Genomic DNA, 18,767 nt, shown 5'->3' on the forward strand with positions numbered 1-18,767 from the left:
ACATATGATATTTGTCCTTCTCTGCCTGACTTATTTCGCTCAGCATAACACCCTCAAGGTCCATCCATGTTGCTACACATGGCCAGATTTCATTCTTTCTCATTGCCATGTAGTATTCCATGGTATAGATAAACCACATCTTCTTGATCCATTCATCTGTTGATGGACACTTAGGCTCTTTCCATGTTTTAGCTATTGTGGAGAGTGCTGCTATGAACATTGGGGTACATACATTTTCATTTTAAAATAAAATAAAAATGTTTACTTTTATACACTGTGGTGTATAAGTATGGGTCTTTACAAAGTGGCTTTAATTTCTATTAAATGTCATTATGATTACTAGTAATTATTGAGAAATATGAGTTCTCGCAAGATGGAAGACTTCACTAAGCATATAGTTATCCATAAGCCTATCAATTATACACACACCACAAACTGTAGTTCTATGTAAACAGATCTACATTAATCCCTTTTTTTTTTTCTGTTTTCTAGAATAATAATCTCCAAACCTTTTTGGGTCACATTTTCTAGTTGATAAAAACTTTTGAGGGGCGCCTGGGTGGCTTAGTCGGTTGAGCGTCCGACTTTCGCTTAGGTCATGATCTAGCAGTTCGTGGGTTCGGGCCCCGCGTCGGGCTTTGTGCTGACTGCCAGCTGGGAGCCTGGAGCCTGTTTCAGCCTGTGACTCCCTCTCTCTCTGCCCCTCCCCTGCTCACGCTGTCTCTCTCTCTCTCTCTCTCTCCTAGAAATAAAAAAATTAAAAAAAAAAAACTTTTGAGCACATACTCCCGTTATATGTATATTTATTTATAATTATATTAAGTACATGGACCTCTGAACTAATGTGTACATTATAAAACATTAATAAAAGTTGACATTTATGAAGGACAGGGTAAACAAATTAAGAGGAAAAGTTCCAAAGCATTTCTTCTCCCCAACAGACGGTCTTATGCATCCCAGTATGCACGTACCCTACCTGTACACAGTTCTTTTTTGTTGTTGTTTTTAACATTTATTTATTGAGAGAGACAGAGAGAGAGCACGTGCCTGTGTGGGAGCTGAGGGAGGGGCAGAGAGAGAGAGACACGGAATGTGAAACAGGCTCCAGGCTCTGAGCTGTCAGCACAGAGCCCAACACAAGACTCAACTCACAAACCACTAGATCATGACCTGAGCCGAAGTCTGACACTTAACCGACTGAGCCCGCCCAGGCGCCCCTTGACACACTTCTAAAGTGTATCATTAAGAGTTGCTGCAGGATCTGAGACACTCATTCCGTTGAAGTGCCTACATGTTCAGCAAACTTCGGGAAAATATTTAAAATGATCTCTGACTTCAACTCCCTAACCTATTTTAAGTTCCTGAATTCACAAGCAATTCAAAGCAATACACTCCTTAACCTGCATTCCAAGCAGTTTCTCACAATCCTGGGAGCCTGATGTGCACAGGCTCTGGACTTAGGAATCACATTGCAAGAGCACATGAGACTATCACCAAAGATCAAGGGACCTGGAGATGAAATAGGAGAGGGTATGTACACGGACTAGAGAGGAACCTAAAACAGAATGACCGTCATCAAGTTGACAATAGTTTCTGACTTTTCTTTTAAAAAAGTAAAAAAAAAAAAAAAATGTGATGAGGACAATACAAAACAAAATTATTATCTGGAGTCTTTTTAGGGTTACGATGGATACAATGTAATGACTGTCTGCTTCCTGGCTTCAAACAGTTCAAAACTAACAGTGGAATAACTCCTGCCAAAAGTTGAAAGGTCTCATGTGGGAGTTTTTCTCAGCATTATCTGGCCAGTAAACGAAGCCTCTCTCTACCCAGGGCTTCATGTGTGCCCGCAGGGTGCAGGACACCAGGATGACACAAAGTTGAATGAGACTTTGACTTTTAAGGTCAATGACATTTAGAATTAATAATCCAGTCATGGAGAAAAGTTCATATTTATGAGCAGAATACTGGAAACGATTCCTTGCCAGGGGAATAATGAAAGTCTTCCCAGAGGGAGTGCCATTTGGTCAGGACAATGAAAATGAATTATAATTCAGTAAGAAAGGAAGCAGAGGAGGGGAGGGCAAAGATAAAGAGGTGGAGGAAGGAGAAAACTACTGAACTGGATGGATGTGTATGGTCCCATATAATTGTCAGGAAAGCCTTTGGAGATGACCATCATCTCCACTTTACAGGTGGGGAAACTGGCTCAGGAAAGTTAGGTAACAAGCACACGTTACACTGCAATTATCTGCTGGAGAGTTGAATTAAAGGGTACATTAGATAATTGCTCATAAGTGCAGTTTAAGTGGTACTAAAACTCCCCTGTATATTATTTGTAAGGATACAGCCAAGCTGTACTTACTAGAACCATTCTTAGGAAATAGAGTACATGTGTTGGGAAAATAAAGGTTATATAAGCTATTCAGGGCACTGATGTGGTCAAGGTCCCCAAGGTCACATTTTCCTGTAATACTTAGGAGTAAGAGCCTCGTCTTTAAAGAAATGTTTAACAGATACTGGAGTACTATCGATTTAAAGGGGCCCAAACTACTAGCATTCCCAGATACCTAACTTATTCTGAGTACTATAGAAGAATGAATTTTAAATCTGCTTAACTCCCAAAGCCAGTGGTCTTGGCGATGAGCAATACTGCCTGTAGCATGGGACTGAAATGCAGACAGACAGACAGAAGGACAGACAGAGATGGGGAAGCATCAAATGGTGCTTCCTTCTAAAGACTGGGAGTAAACCTAGTGTTGTATTTTCTTCAACTTTTTATCATAACCACACATTTTTCAGGCAGCTTAAGTCGCTTAAGGAACAAGATGAGATAAGAATGAGTAAATTGATAGATTTCCACTGTTAAAGAAATCTACCACTGTATATTTGTTATCTTCAGGAAATTACTACAATCAAGGGGAGATTCGTAAGAAAGAACTCTTGCAGAGCTGTGATGTTTTGGGGATTCCACCCTCCAGTATAATGATTATTGACGACAGGTAATTTATCTTTCAAAAATGTAGAAATTCGTAGGCAATAAATATGCAGTGGTACGCTCAAAAGACACAAAAAAACGAATGTGGGTGGGTAAGAACATCTTATTTGAGAAGTCTACTTAAAATAGTTTCACATTTGTTTTTAAGTGACAGTGTAATGCAAATAAGTGTTTTCAACGTCTGTTCAGATCCTGTCTCTGAAGATAGCTACTTTCATCTTTAAAAGAAATTGTTATGAAATTTTCAAAACTACACAGAAGAATAAAGAACAGTGTCATGAACCCCCATATGCCTACTCCTAAGCCCAGTTAATTATCAGGCCTTTTTTACTATACTTGCTTCATCTAACAACTGTGTGTGTATGAAGCTTTTTTAAAGAAAATCTAGCCCTCAGGTCGTTTCACCCCTACATACTTAGATATACCTCTCTTAAGAAGATAGACATTTTTTCCCTATGGTCACAATGCCATTATCATCACATCCACCAAAATTCATAGTAACAATTCCCTGGTGTCCCCCAACACCTACCTAGTCCATAGATGTTTGTCCAAGTAGCTCAACGTCTTTTTACAGTTGATTTGTTCAAGTCAGGATGTAAGCGAGTCCACACAGCACAGTCGGTTGATACTCGGCGTTTCATTGTCCCTTCCTGCTTTCCCCACCTTGTCTTTGATTCTTGAGAAAACTGAGTTGTCATACAGGAAGTCACGCATTCTGGATCTGGCTGCCTGCCTCCTCATGGCATCAAGTTGTTCTATCGTCCATATTTCTTGCAAACTAGAACTTAACTGTAACTTTAAGGGGTGAGAATACTGCATAAACTATACCATGAGCTTCATACAGCATCATTTCAGGGGACGCATGCTATCTGATTGTCTCATAGTGATTCCACAATGGATTAGTGAATTCACATGGCAACCGCTATTCCTTTCATTGTAAAGACCCACATCCACCTTCACGTAATGTTTTCATGACTGCCTGAATCACTGTTTAACTAGAAATAGCCAATGCTAAGTTTCTAAATGTCTCCTGCGTTTTAAGTATATTAGCTGTAATTCTTCTGCAAAGCAAAACTTTATCAGCTGGAGCTTTTTATTTAGTTATCCCAATATATAATTTGATCTGAAAAGACAAGATAAATTCTTAATTCTTTAATTGCCATTTTCAGAATAAGGAGTTGATGCCCTTACATACCTCTACCTCCAGTGGTAATCTGTTGTTTGTTGCTTGGATGGGGGAGGGCACTTTTTCATTTCATTGGGTACCTGTGTGTTTTCAGGTACTCAGGGTTTCAGTTTCAGTCATGTTCTTTGATTCTCCGATTGTCTCGTCTATGGCTGTGAGACTCTTCATGTTAGCTCCCGAGTCCTTCTGGCATGACCTCTTCAGGCTTATAGGATTTGCTTGCTGTCAAGGACAATGAGATTTCCCAGCACCTTCTTGTGTGCTTTCCTGCCCTCAGTCCTCGCATCAGCCATCCCCCCAAGGAGCTTTGGTGTCTCTTAGGAGGGTATGGTGTTTAGAGACCATAGCACAGTTACTAGGAGTGTTCACTGCTATGGTGTTATTACTTCCTGTGATTACTTGACTTTCATAATGGACAGCGCTGGTATATGTGTATTCGTTTAAGGAAAAATAAATCAGGAATACTAATGATTGCAATGTAGAGTTAATATTTCAGGGGTTTTGTTTAATGCTTTTGATGTATACATCGAATCTCTTTTACACTGTAAGTCTTGCTTTTGTTTTTTGTTTTTTTAATGTTTTTTTATTTTTTTAATTTTTTTTAAATGTATTTCTGAGAGAGAGAGAGACAGTGTGAGCAGAGGAGGGTCAGAGAGAGAGAGAGACACAGAATCCGAAGGAGGCTCCAGGCTCCAAGCTAGCTGTCAGCACAGAGCCCGACACAGGGCTCAAACCCACCAACTGTGAGATCATGACCTGAGCCGAAGTTGGACACTTAACTGACTGAGCCACCCAGGCGTCCCTTGCTTTTGTTTTCTTAATGTTTATTTATTTTTGAGAAAGAACAAGAAGGGAAGGGCAGAGAGAGAGGGGACAGAGGATCCAAAGCAGGCCCCATGCTGACAGCAGATAGCCCCATGTGAGGCTTAAACTTGCCAACCACGAGATCATGGCCTGAGTGGAAGTCAGACGCTAAACTGACTGAGCCCCCCCAGGTGCCCCTGTAAGTCTTGCTCTTTAACAGGATAAATGTAATAATTCTTCTTTTTTAATCTTTTTAAAGGATTTTATAAAACATGAATGAAAAAAATACTTGAAAAGCAGATATTGAAAATTAAGACTAAATATAATATGATTGATCATGATATCTGTAATTTACTTTAAAATGATTTAGGAAAAAAATGCATACCTATATAAATGAAACCAAAATAGCACAGTATTAACAACTTGAGCCTTGCTGAAAGGTACTTGAGAGTTCATTATACTATTCTTTTTAACTTTTCTGTTTGAAAATTTTTATATAGGAAAAATATTCTCCTACTATTTTCTGGCATATATAAATATATTTTAATGTCTTATTACTATTTAGTGTATTGTTATTTTTTTGTTGTTTTTTTTAAATCAGAGGTCTATATAACAGCAACTGGAGCTTGTGAGGATTACTACCTTTGGGGCTTAAATATCTGCTCCTAACTAGCAACATAGCTTTTAGGATTTATAATAAATTCGATTTCCTCACTTCCTTTTTTTGAGGCTTTTTATATTACCAGATAACATGCAAGAACATGATAATGCAACTTAAAACATGATGAAGACACAAGTTCCTTTAAGTATAGGCAAAGAAGAAAAAAATGATCACCCTCAAAACATGTAAAAGGCCATAATAGTAATTCTACTGATGTTTTCAGTTCATTCCTACCAAACAAACTTTGCTCTGCCATTTTTTTTTAATGTTTTTTATTTATTTCTAGGAGAGAGAGAGAGACAGTGTGAACAGGGGAGGGTCAGAGAGAGAGGGAGACACAGACTCTGAAACAGCCTCCAGGCTCTGAGCTGGCAGTCAGCACAGAGCCGGACGCGGGGCTCGAACCCACGAACCGCAAGATCATGACCTAAGCAAAAGTCGGATGCTTAACCGACTAAGCCACTCAGGCGCCCCTGCTCTGCCATTTTTATAGGACACGAGTATTAAAGAAGTTACCTCTTTACTATAACCCATATCTAGTTATATCATCATTTTCAGATACTGTTTGTCCAGGAGCTGAGCCCCATTTGGATAGTTTACTTATAAGTAGGTAAACACTAACCAATTTCTAAGATGAAATGGTTCTTAAGTTCTTAAGTAACTTTACTTAAGAGTTGACCTTAATTCTGTGACATACAAGGGAAATCTATAAGGAAGAGATAGCTCACTTATCTGGTATGTGGTTTCTGTTATCTAGATTCTAGATCTATGCCTAAGGACAGGGAAGAAGTGCAAAAGTAGAGGCTGCTATGTCTGTACACAAAGAAGATACCACTGGGGCTCCTGGGTGGCCCTGTTGGTTAAGAGTCTGACTCTTGATTTTGGCTCAGGTCATGATCTCACAGTTTGTGAGTTCGAGCCCCACGTCAAGCTCTGTGCTGACAGTGAGGAGCCTGCTTTGGATCCTCTGTCTCCCTCTCTCTCTCTGCCCCTCGCCCCCACAAAAATAAATAAGTAAACATTATTTAATAAACATTATTCTGACATCAGAAATATCTGCTGTTTAGGGATGGCTGAGTGATTCAGTTGGTTGAGCAACTGGCTTCAGCCCAGGTCATGATCTTGCGTTCACGAGTTCAAGTCCTACACGAGTTCAGAACCTGAAGCCTGCTTCGGATTCTGTGTCTCCCTCTCTCTCTGCCCCTCCTAAAACATTAAAAAAATATTGGGAGCACCTGGAGGATTGCTAGCATCTCGAGAAGATCCACAGCAGGGCCTAGAGAAGGGAAGAAACTATAAATGGCACTAAGCTGATTAAAACCACTTTGGTGAGAAACTTCCAATGGATTGTTAGGCTTCGATTGTCTCCATGCGTTGTCTGTGAGCTGAGTCACTCTCCCTGGGTTTCCTTTTTCATTTCAGTACCTGCTTTACTTAGCTGCTTCCTCCCACAGTAGGAAAAGGGGGAGGTAGGAAAGTTTAGATGAGCGGTAAATACATTAGCCCTGGCAGGACATGCATCTCCTACTGTTTGAACCTTCATGGCATCACAACAGAAAGAGAAACAATGAGTAGCGGAGACAGCACCAGCTGTGTGCCTTAGAATGATCCCTCTGATGACCCCGATGACAGAATGGATTGAAGAAGTTAGAACCATAGACCATTCAGTCTTGTGCATTGGTCCTGATGAAAGGAGAATGTCTCCATTTATTTTCTTTTCTTTACTGTTTTTATTTATTTTTGAAGAGCAGGGGAGGGGCAGAGGACCCAAAGCAGGCTCTAAGCTGACAGCAAAGAGCCCAAAGCAGGGCTCAAACTCACAAACCACGAGATCATGACCTGAGCCCAAGCTGATGCTTAACTGACTGAGCCACCGACGCACCCCTGAGAATGTCTCAGCTTAGAGTGCAGTGCATTTAAGAGGGAGATGGGATGAATTCAAGTCTTATTTAAGAGGTTTAAATGGCAGGATTTGAAGAAAGAAGAAATCGGGGATAATAAAAATTACACACATAGAGATCTAGGTGGATAAAGATTAGCTGGCATAGTTTATGAAGGAGAAGAATTGGGTTATAGGAGAGAACAGATTAGACATCCTTAGCACATACGAGAATTGAAGCCATCGGAGTGGATGCAATGCCTTTAGATCAGTGGGGCAAGAAGAGAAAACCACATACAATGAATGATGAGTGTTTTGTGTCATGTAACCTGAGGGGTGGGGATAGGGATACTTAAACTAAATTAGCATCAGATGGTATCAAATATTCTGTATCCTACTTTTTTTCATGAGAGAGTATGTTAAACATTTCCCCAAGTCATTAAATTGTCCTTAGAATGGTTGTAAGGATGTGATCACAGAATGTACTATAACTTAATTAACGTACTCCTGATAGTGAATATTTCAGTTTTTCCAATATTTAAGTATTTTAAAATCTGTTAATAAATCATTAAAGTTCTGGCCCTTTCCTTAGCTAGATTCCCAGATGATGAATTACTGAGAAAAAGGACAGGACTTTAGGCAGTTTTCTCCATCCAGGTAACAAAAACGTTCCTAACTAAGGTCATCTTGGTTCATCTTATTTTTTGTTATTGCTATGAATAAGACTTTTTCTAATATGTTTTCTAAGACTTCACTGCTGGTATGGAGAAGATTTACTGATTTTTATGTGTATTTTGTTAATAGCTATCCACATAGGAAACTTTAAAAAGCCTAACAGCCTTTCGCTTAATTCTCTTAGTGTTATGAGTAAATCATCTGCAAATAATACTAATAATATAGTCTTCCATTTTTCCACGTATGCTTCTTATTTATGTTCCAATTCTTATTACTTGGAGTGTAATTTCTTTTTTTAATTTTTTTAATGTTTTTATTTTATTTTTAAAAAAGAGAGACAGACAGACAGAGCACAAGTAGGGGAGGGGCAGAGAGAGAGGGAGACACAGTATCTGAAGCAGGCTGCAAGCTCTGAGCTATCAGCACAGAGCCTGACGTGAGGCTCGAACCTGTGAACCATGAGATCATGACCTGAGCTGAAGTCGGATGCTTAACCAACTGAGACACCCATGCACCTTGGAGTGGGATTTCTTAAATTATGTTAAACAGTTGTGGTAAGAACATTAATGATTTGATTGAGAACACATCTAGTGTTTTACCATTAACACTATGTTGGCTGTTGGTTATGAAAGATATTCTATATTGTGTTAGGGATTTTTGTTGGGAATTGACGTTCATTGGGTCAGATTTGGGGGCTCCCGTTCATTTCAGTGCCCTACAAAGGGATAAGAAAAAGTTTCAGGGGAGCCTGGCTGGATCAGGTGGAAGAACATGTGATTTTTTTTTAAGTTTATTTATTTTTGAGAGAGACAGAGACAGCATCAGTGGGAGAGGAGCAGAGAGAGAAAGAGAATCCCAGGTAGACTCCATACTACCAGCTGCAGAGCCCAATGTGCGGCTTGAACCCACGAACTGCAAGATAGTGACCCAAACCAAAACGAAGAGTTGGATGCTCAACCAACTGAGCCACCCAGGTGCCCAGAGCATACAACTCTCGATTTTGGGATTGTGAGTTTGAGCCCCACGTTGGATGTAGAAATTACTAAAACAATAAATAAAGTTTAAAAAAGAAAAAAAGGTTTAATTTATTCTCCATTGACTCAGGGTAAACTAGAATCATCATAGGGAAATTTCCTCTCTTATCTATGCCAGTAGGTTCTGTAATGCTTTCTGTAATTATACTAACACTCTGTCAGTGTACGTTGTGATTTCCTTGCTCACTATTAAGATTAATTAATAATATGAATGGGCTTGTGCTCAAGCACCCCTTTTGCACACACAGACTTCCACCTGAGAGTGTCCGCTTTGGCCCAGTAATGCAGGACATTTTCTCAGGGCCAGATCAGAGTTGTGAAAACTGCCCTCAAACCAAAGGTCATTACTCTCCTCCTCCCTCTTAATTATTAATTTTTTTCTTATATTCTGAAGAGCATGCAGCCTCAGCAGCACCCCTTACTTGTGAAATGCTACAGTGGAGAGGTCGTAAACTTGTCCACAATAAATACTTCAAGGAGCACCTGGGTGGCTCAGTCAGTTAAGCATCTGACTTCAGCTCAGGTCATGATCTCACAGTTCATGAGTTCTAGCCCCACATCAGGCCCTGCGCTGATAGTGGGGGAGCCTGCTTGGGATTCTCTCTCTCTCTTCCTCTCTCTCTGCCCCTCTCCCACTGGTGCTTTTTCTCTCTCTCAAAGTAAATAAATAAATAAACTTATAAATTTAAAAAATAAATACTTCAAGAGGCCAGTTTGAAGACTCAAGGGGACCATGTGTCTTAGCTCAGGCTACCTAGCCAAGTTCCATGGCCTGCGTGGAACTTCTGGAGGCTGGAAGTTCCAGATTAAGGTCCAGCAGCGCCAAGTCTCTGCAGAGGGTTTGCTTCTTGGCTTTCGGATACCTGACTTCTTCCCTTACGCGCACATGGAAAGGAGTGAGGGAAAGTTCTCTTTCGTTCTCCACTTAGTTCTCCACTTATGAGGCCACCAGCCCTACAGGATTAGGGCTCCACCCACCATTGTGATCTCACTTAACCTTAATTACTTCCTAAAACCCTGTCTCCAAATACAGTCACATTGGAGGTCAAGGCTTCCAACACATGCGTCTCGAGAGGACGCGATTCAGTCCCTAGCAACACGCAAGCTTTATTCCCTCTTCCCGGCTCTCATTTCATAACCCAGAAAAAGCAGAGCTCTACAATCTTACTTTAGGATATTCAGAGGAGTCAGAGAGGAATTTGGGAGAGGAAGAGAAAGGAAAGTTTTATGGAGGACCTACCACCAGTAATAATAACGGTTAAACACATAGCCATTACTGTCAGTGCCAAAAACCAGGTTAAGTACACGATCTCACATAATCCTCTAAATAATCCAATTACTTTTCCCATGTTGTAGATAAGAAACCTGTGATGTAGGGAGAGGTTGAGAAATTTGCCTGAGGTCATCCAGCTAGTTAAGTGCTGGAGCTGGTATTTGAACTGAGGCACTCTGACTCCAGAGCCCAGGCTTCAACCATCATATCTTACATCTACCCCATGCCTGACACATACTTGTGCAAAGGTCATCTCGTTTGAGTCTTTTACTAACTGTCCAAAATAGGTTTTCTTATCCTTTATTTGTTTCACATGAAGAAACTAAAGGTCAGACGGATTAAGAGAACTCTCTGCGGTCACCCATTTAATAAATGGCAGTGCTGGGATTCAAAAACAGAAAGGAAGATGGAATTGATTCCTGCCTTTCTGCAGGAAAGTAGGTCACCCGTTTGTTACTGTATTTGAAAGACTCGTGTGTATTTAAGAGTACATTGAGTTGGCATTGTGTGTGGTCAGTTCCTTTCTCCATTGTTCTGAACCTCCTTGCTGGATTTCAGGCAAACATTTAGCCAGAGGAGCTCACTCAAGTAAACCACTTCCCTAATCACTTACAGAGGGAAAAATACTCAGTTGTCAAGAAAAGAAAGCATAATCTCAGGCATTAGGCAACTAAATGGATACTTTCGGTAATTTTACCCAGGTAATTTTACCCAAATAATACCTCTGGGTTCTTCTGATTTGTTGAGTCAAGGATATTTAAATGTATATTGTTAACAGATACATATTAAATGTCTAGAATGGGCAAGGCACTTGAAAGAGAACAGCTCAAGGTATAAGAGCTTCACTAATACGCATTGGGCGGACAGTCATTGTGGCTGCTTTTGTGGAAAGCTGTCTCTGTGCATATACGCTGAAGTTCAGGCCTACAGCGGAGACTGGAGACCCTCTCTGGGGTACTTGGGAATTGCATGTGGCTGGGAAATGCAACCTGGTTTTCCTCTTCATTTGCTGCTTTTATGGTTCTGAATATATTAGAAGAGTCCATAGAATTGTTTATATTTTTCAAAACAACAAAAATACATGCATATTTCTGTGTGCATAGATAATTTCTACAAAAGATCCATACGAGACTTCTTAATAATAGCAGCTACTTAATTGGGGCAGGGAAGAGCGATACTTTCCCTTTTTAATTCTGCAGAAGTCTGTACAGTTTGATTTTTTTTAGGAAGCCTATATATCTAAATTTTATATATATTTAAAGACTACCCCACATACCTAATAAAGTATTCTTCCATCTCTACATAGGTTCTATCCATACAAGTGAATGCAAAATTAGAAATAATTCTGTGTACATTGTGATACGATTTGATGTGATAAATTCAAAGCATAGAAAGGAGTTCCTTGAAAATATAACAATGCTTTTAAGCCTTTTTCTAAACACTGTGGCCTTTTCATGGGCCTCATTCTGGGAGGTAAGTGGGAAGAAAGTCAGACACAGGGCTCCTAAGTGCTCTGATTAAAAAGGGTGGGGATTCAAGAGAGGCCCGATCACAATGGAATAAAACAAAGCTGATCCCCCCAATTATAACCCATGCCTATTCAAGTGCCCTGGAGCCCAATGACCTATTGTTAGGCAAAATTTGCAAGGTCTCAAAGCTTTCTGTGGTCTGATCCCTATCTCCCTGCTTATACCCACATCACATCTATTCCCATGACAAAAATAGGCAGGACTGCACAGCACCCCAGTCTATGTTCAGGTTCATACCTAGGCAGGGCCTCAGAATGTACGGGGCTTTCTTATGCATCCACACATTTGCCCATGCTAGCCTCTCCCCCTAGCAGACTTCCTCCCTTCCACCCATCTGGTCCCTCCAGCAAACTCCTCTTCCTCCTTCAAGCCTCAGCTCGTGGGTTACCTTAGAATTTGTGACCTCCCTGATTTGCCCAGATTTTCATGGGCACTTTCATTACATTCTCATGGTCCCATTCTATCCTAGTATGCACACTGATTTTTCACTCTATGCCATAAGCCCCAAACTCTCTCGTAACCCTTGATACATAGTGGTTGCTTGATACATGTTTGTTGAATGAATGAATGACCCCACTTACACCACAAGCTCTCTCCCTGTGGCCAGCATGTAAAGGTGTGGACTCAAAGACCTGAGAGATGTCCATACGTCCCAACCCCCTCTCCTCACTTTTTCTTTCTTTACTGTCTTTATTGAAATTATTTTCACTTCCTTTAATTGAATAAAAACAGTCTAGGTCCCTGCCTTGCATCGTTATTTTTAATTTTCTGGAAAGTTACAGATGAGTACTTTAGCTTGAAAGGATTTTCCTATAGCTCTTTATTTTGCCATTCCGTAGATTTGGCTCCACTTTGTCCTAAAGTCACAACACAATAAAAATCTCATCTCTCCTAGTGCTTGTCTTAACATCAGTTTGACATTCACAAGCCCAAGACTCCTGCTTACTAATTTTAGCTGATCAGGGAAATAGAATCCAGTACCTACTAGGAAACGTAAATGAGTCTGGCTTGCTAGTAGTTCCTGGAAGTCTTCATGTTTTCCAATAAATCCATACAAATCATACAGTGAAAGAGAAGCCACAAAGCAGAGTCTGGTACTGTTGGGGTCACGTTGGTAATTAAACTCCCTCTCCTCCAGAGACCCTAAGAGCCTTTCCCCTACAAAAAAACAACACAAAAAGTAAAAAAAAAAGACCGTATGCTGCCTGCCAAAGTAGATCTGACCAAGCATCCTCTCACTGTAAGAGATTAAAATAAAGCCTGCTGCAGTCCTTTCCTCCAAATACACAAAGAAGTGACTGGGCTGAAGCTCAAGGGCACGGTTCCAGTCCCAGTTGGCAAGAGCGAGTCAGGGCTCCCATCCTCCCAGAAGGCGCAAAGGACAACAATGTTTCCTAGAAAAGAAACCAGGGATGGAGACTGAAGTAGACCTAGCTGCTATGGAGCCATTATGTGAAAAGTGAAAACTGCTTCAGTACTCCTTCAGAGGCAGATTCTTCTCGAACGGAAGAGAGTCTGGGCCTTTCAGTGACAAGACTGGGGGAAGCAACGCAAAGGAAGTAAAGCGGGACCAGAGAGCAGCAGCCTTAACCAAACATGCATCTGTGTCCACTATTATTCCTTGGAAAAGGTTACAAATATATCAAAAAATAGGGTTCCAGGTGGGGCCCCCAGCTGGCTCAGTCACAGGAGCGTGCAACTCTTTATTTCAAGGTTGTGAGTTCAAGCCCCATGTTGGGTGTAGAGTAAGATAAGTAAACTTTAAAAAAAATAGGATTCGAGGCAACTGTATATTGTATTTATTACAGCGCTATTTCTAATAGCAAGAAATTGGTAACAACCTAAATGTAGCAGTGTATTGTGGTCTAATGCTCAGGAGCATTGTAATTGATCAATTACATAGCCGTGCTCCTGAGCATTAGACCACAATTTTCCAGTAGCCCAGCAAGATATTCATAATATAATACTGAGTTTTAAAAAGGAGTATATACTTTGTTTATATATTTCTGTATTTTTGTCATAGTTTTGATAAGAAGCATACATTAGTTATAAACCAAAAAGTCCAGTGATTTTAAAATATTTTATTTCCAAGTGGATCTTGTTCAGCCTTTATTTTTAAAAAAACAAAAAATTGAAGAGGGGCGCCTGGGTGTCTCAGTTGGTTAAGCAGCTGACTTTGGTTCAGGTCATCATCTCACAGTTCATGAGTTCAAGCCCCACGTGGGTCCCCATGCTGACAGATCAGAGCCTGGAGCCTGCTTCAGATTCCGTGTTTCCATCTCTCTCTGCTCATGCTCTGTCTTTCTCTCTCTCTCTCTCTCAAAAATAAATTTTAAAAAGCATTAAAATTAATTAATTAAGTGTTAATTTTAGAAATTGAAGATTTTATTTTTGCAGGGCAGTTTAGGCTCAGTTTCAGTCCACAGTTTACATTAGATTTCACTCTTGGTGTTATACAGTCCATAGGTTTGGACAAATGTACCTATCACTATAATACAGAGTATTTTCAGTGTCCTAAGAATCATCTGTGCTCTGCCTACCTACCTCTGGCAACCACTGATTTTTTTTACTGTTTCCATAGTTTTGCCTTTTCCGGAATGTCATATAGTCAGAATCAGTTTGTAGCCTTTTCAGACTGGCTTCTTTCATGTAGTGATATGCATTGAAGTTTCTTTTGCATCTTTTAATGGCTTCATAGCTCATATCTGTTTAGCGCTGAGTAGTGTTCTATTGTCTAAATGTACCACAATTTATTTATCTATTCACCCGTTGAATGACATCTTGGTGGCTTCCAAGTTTTGGCTATTATGAATAAAGTTACCATAAACAGGGGCACCTGGCTAGCTCAGTCAGGGGAGCATGTGACTCTTGATCTTGAGGTTGTGGGTTCAAGCCCCATGTTGGATGTAAAGATTACTTAAAAGTAAAATCTTTAGGGGTGCCTGGGTGGCTCAGTCGGTTAAGCATCCCGACCCTTGGTTTCAGTTCATATCACAATCTCACAGTCATGGGATCAAGCCCCATGTTGGGCTGTGTGCTGACAGTACAAAGCCTGCTTGAGATTCTCTCTCTTTCTGCCCCAGCCCTGCTTGTGCTCTCTCTCTCGCTCTTCCTCTCAAAATAAATAAATATTAAAAAGCACACATACACACACAAGTATAGCTGAAAATTTATGTCCATAAAAATCTTACAGTGGATTTTTTTTTTTTAAGTTTTTGTTTGTTTGTTTCTTTTGAGAGAGAGAGCAAGTGTGTGAGGGCAGGGAGAGGCAGAGGAAGAGAATCTTTTTTTTTTTTTAAGATCATGACCCGAGTCAAAATCAAGAGACAGACATTCTTAACTGACTAAGCCACCCAGGCACCTCTATACTTGTGTTTTTAAAAAATGAAGAGGGGTACCTGGCTGGCTTAGTTGGCAGAGCATGTGACTCTTGATCTCAGGGTCATGCCTCATGCTCGGTGTAGAACTTACTTTAAAAAAAAAATAAAAATAGAGTGTCATTGGGGTGACTGACTGGCTCAGTTCGTAGAACATGCAACTCTTGATCTCAGGGTTGTGGGTTCAAGCCCCACATTAGGCGTAAAGATTGCTTAAAAATAAAACGTCAAAGAAAAGAGAGAGACACTGAACAAAGGAGCAAGATGGTCAGATTTGTGTACATATGTATTTTTAATAATTAACTTCTAATAACATTCTTGTGAAAAATAAAAAGAGAGTAAAAATCTTCCAGATGCTCTTAGCTTGGAAATAACCATTGTCAATACTTTCTTTCCATGCATATTTAGACAGAAAGATAGATGAATATATATTATAATTTTGGGAAAATGGACATAATTCCATAGATGCCATGAAATTGAATGTAACTTGAAATAGAAGCAAAAATGAAGAACTTTAACTTGAGGTAAACTTCAGATAAATGTTCCATCTAATTAAATTGTAATGGATTAATGCCTAAAAATATCTGTCCAAAATTAAGAAGAAAAGATAGTGAAATGTTTTGAGGTTTTATCTTTGGTGTCATGGTGGTGGTGATGGTAGTGTTTTCAGCCCATGTTTCATTGTTTTGCTTTTTGGGGTTTTTTAATGTTTTTTATTTATTTCTGAGAGAGAGAGAGAGAGAGAGAGAGAGAGACAGCGTGAGCAGGGGAGAGTCAGAGAGAGAGAGACACAGAATCTGAAACAGGCTCCAGGCTCTGAGCTGTCAGCACAGAGCCCGACATGGGGCTCAAACCCACATACCGTGAGATCATGACCTGAGCCAAAGTCAGACGCTTAACTGAGCCACCCAGGCACCCCTTTCAGCCCATGTTTCAGTCACCTGCTTCTACTAACTGCCTGGAGGAAGTGAGTGTATTTGGACTTTTTCCCAGAAACCCTTCTCCCCAAATTCCCATTATATTATTACTTTTACTTTATCAAGGTTTATAACACATTTTTTTTCAGAAACTACTATCCCCGGGGACACCTGGGTGGCTCAGTTTGATCAGCATCCAATTCTTGATCTCTGCTCAGGTCTTGGCTCAGGGTCATGAATTCAAGCCCCACACTGGGCTTCACATTGAGCATGGAGCCTACTTAAAACACACACACACACACACACACACACACTCAAACACACACCACCAAAAAAAAAAAAAAAACCCAAAACTCTATTCCCATAGTTGTTTCATTGTAATCCTGTGTTAATCCAATCGGTCTGTTTCACTGTGGTTTGTCTGACTTGATAGGGATTCATACACCAATATGTTTTAGAAGAGCAGTGCATGGATGCTGTTTTTTTTTTGTATATTTAAGGATATGTTTATTGTCTTTATACTTAAAAGGACAACTTGGGTGCCTACCAAATTATCAGGCTGTTCTTCCTTTTGCTCTGTACACACTGTTTCACTGTTTTCTGGCAGCAAGGACTGTGGAGATGTCTATACTGACCTGATTTTTCCCCCTTGAAGGACATTTTCTTCTACCTGGATACCAAGTGATTTTCTTTATCCTTGTAGATTCAGAACTTCACCATGTTATGTTTGGGTATTGAGTGTTCTAGATTGAGTTTTCTTAGGATATGGCAGGCCTTTCAACCTGTAGATTCCATTTTACCTCTCTGTTCCATTTGTGTTGTCTTTTTCTTCAGAAACCCTAATGTGTGTATGTTGGATCTTCTTTGTCTCTCATAACTATCTTCTCCTTTATGATCTGTTTCTTGGCGTCCCTTTTAATTTTGAGATCTCTTCAACATTTCCATCATGTCTCTCTCTTTATTTTGAATAGTTATTTTTCCCCGCCTATCTGTCAAGCTACACTCACTTCCATTTCTGTTATGCACAAACCTCTTCTTAAAGCCCTTAAATCTCTGCTTTAAGCCCTTTTGTTTTGTTTTGTTTGAATATCATATTTTAGTTCTTTCAGACCCTGGAAGTAGTTTTGAAATTATATAGATTTTCAGGCTGCTTTTTGCTTACATTCTTTTCTCCTTTCTTCTTTCTTTGTCTTGTTTTAAAAGTTGTCATGCATCAGGAATATCCCCCATTGGTTGTTTTGGGATTGTTTCCTGTGTTTGAGTAGGGCCAGCTACCTACAAGAGAATAGGATTGGAGCGGCAGAGGAGGGTGCAGGTATCCAGCTGGAGCCTCCTGAAGCTTCTGCTGAATCTTATTGTCTCCGGTAACTTTCTAAAAAAGTTTCTATTTATTTATTTTGAGGGAGAAAGAGAGAACAAGCAGGAGAGGGGCAGAAAGAAAGAGAGAATCCCAAGCAGGTTCCACATCACCAGCACAGAGCCCGATGCAGGGCTTGAACCCACGGACCACAAGTTCATAACCTGAGCTGAGACCAAGAGTCGGGTCGCTTAACTGACTGAACCATCCAGGTGCCCCTCAGCTCAAGTCTTGATCTCAGGGCTGTGAGTTTAGGCCCCGTGCTGGGCTCCGCACTGGGTGTGAAGCCTACTTAAAAATTAATAATAATAAAATGCAAGGCTTATAGACAAATCATGTTAATGACCACAGGAAAGGTTATTAGGTCAGTCTTTCAGATGGTTTCCTCATAGCACCAAGTTCCAAGAAACAATTCTTAGTCATTTGTGGGATGTTCTAGAGAGCCTTTGCAATAAGAAATATTGCACTGCCTATGTGTTGCAATCTAAGATGATGTGGTGTGACATTTGCTAGTTTGGTAAAACTGTCAATGCTAGTTAGACCTAGTTCCTAAGGCTGATGTACAGCTTAACTGGCCATTTCTGTAGTTAAGCAATTTGTAGGCTTTACCCTTTTTTAATTCTCTTTTTTCTTTCTCTCTTCCTTTTATTCTCTCTCTCTCTTTCTTTCTCCCTTTTTCCTTCTCTCTCTTTCTTTCTTTCTTTCTTTCAATAATACATGCTGTCTTCACATATATAGTTACTTGATTATCAACAATAGAGCCAAGACAATTAAACAGGGAAAGAATACTCTTTTTGAAACTGATGCTGGGACAACTAGATATCCACATGCAAAAAACCAAAGTTGGACTCCTTCCTCACACCATAAACAAAAATTATGTCAAAAAGACATAAATATAAGAGCTCTTAAGAAAATATAGAAATCAATCATCATGAGCTTTGGTTTGGAGGCACTGTCTTAAGTAAGACACCAAAAGCACAAGCAGTAGAAGAAAAAATAGACAAATTAGACTCCTCAAAATTAAAAACTTTTCTGCGTTAGAGAACATTATCAAGAGGAGCCTGGCTGGCTCAGTCA

The 18,767-nt window shown here is 40.0% G+C and overlaps 1 protein-coding gene across 2 annotated transcripts in view; it reads left to right on the plus strand.

Annotated features, from left to right (window-relative positions):
• The window catches only part of PIGL (phosphatidylinositol glycan anchor biosynthesis class L), a 74,421-nt gene that overhangs the window by 4,504 nt on the left and 51,150 nt on the right, over window positions 1-18,767 (plus strand). For both annotated transcript variants that reach the window (XR_005527589.1, XM_039227376.1), the window contains exon 2: window positions 2,903-3,002. Coding sequence is in view for 1 of the 2 variants with exons in the window: in XM_039227376.1 (XP_039083307.1) it covers window positions 2,903-3,002 (100 nt within the window). In the remaining variant the exon portion in view is untranslated. The remainder of the gene's footprint in view (window positions 1-2,902; window positions 3,003-18,767) is intronic.

Source organism: Hyaena hyaena, unplaced genomic scaffold, assembly GCF_003009895.1.
Source record: "Hyaena hyaena isolate Hyena2069 unplaced genomic scaffold, ASM300989v1 scaffold_27, whole genome shotgun sequence".
In the NCBI taxonomy this organism is placed as follows: domain Eukaryota; kingdom Metazoa; phylum Chordata; class Mammalia; order Carnivora; family Hyaenidae; genus Hyaena; species Hyaena hyaena.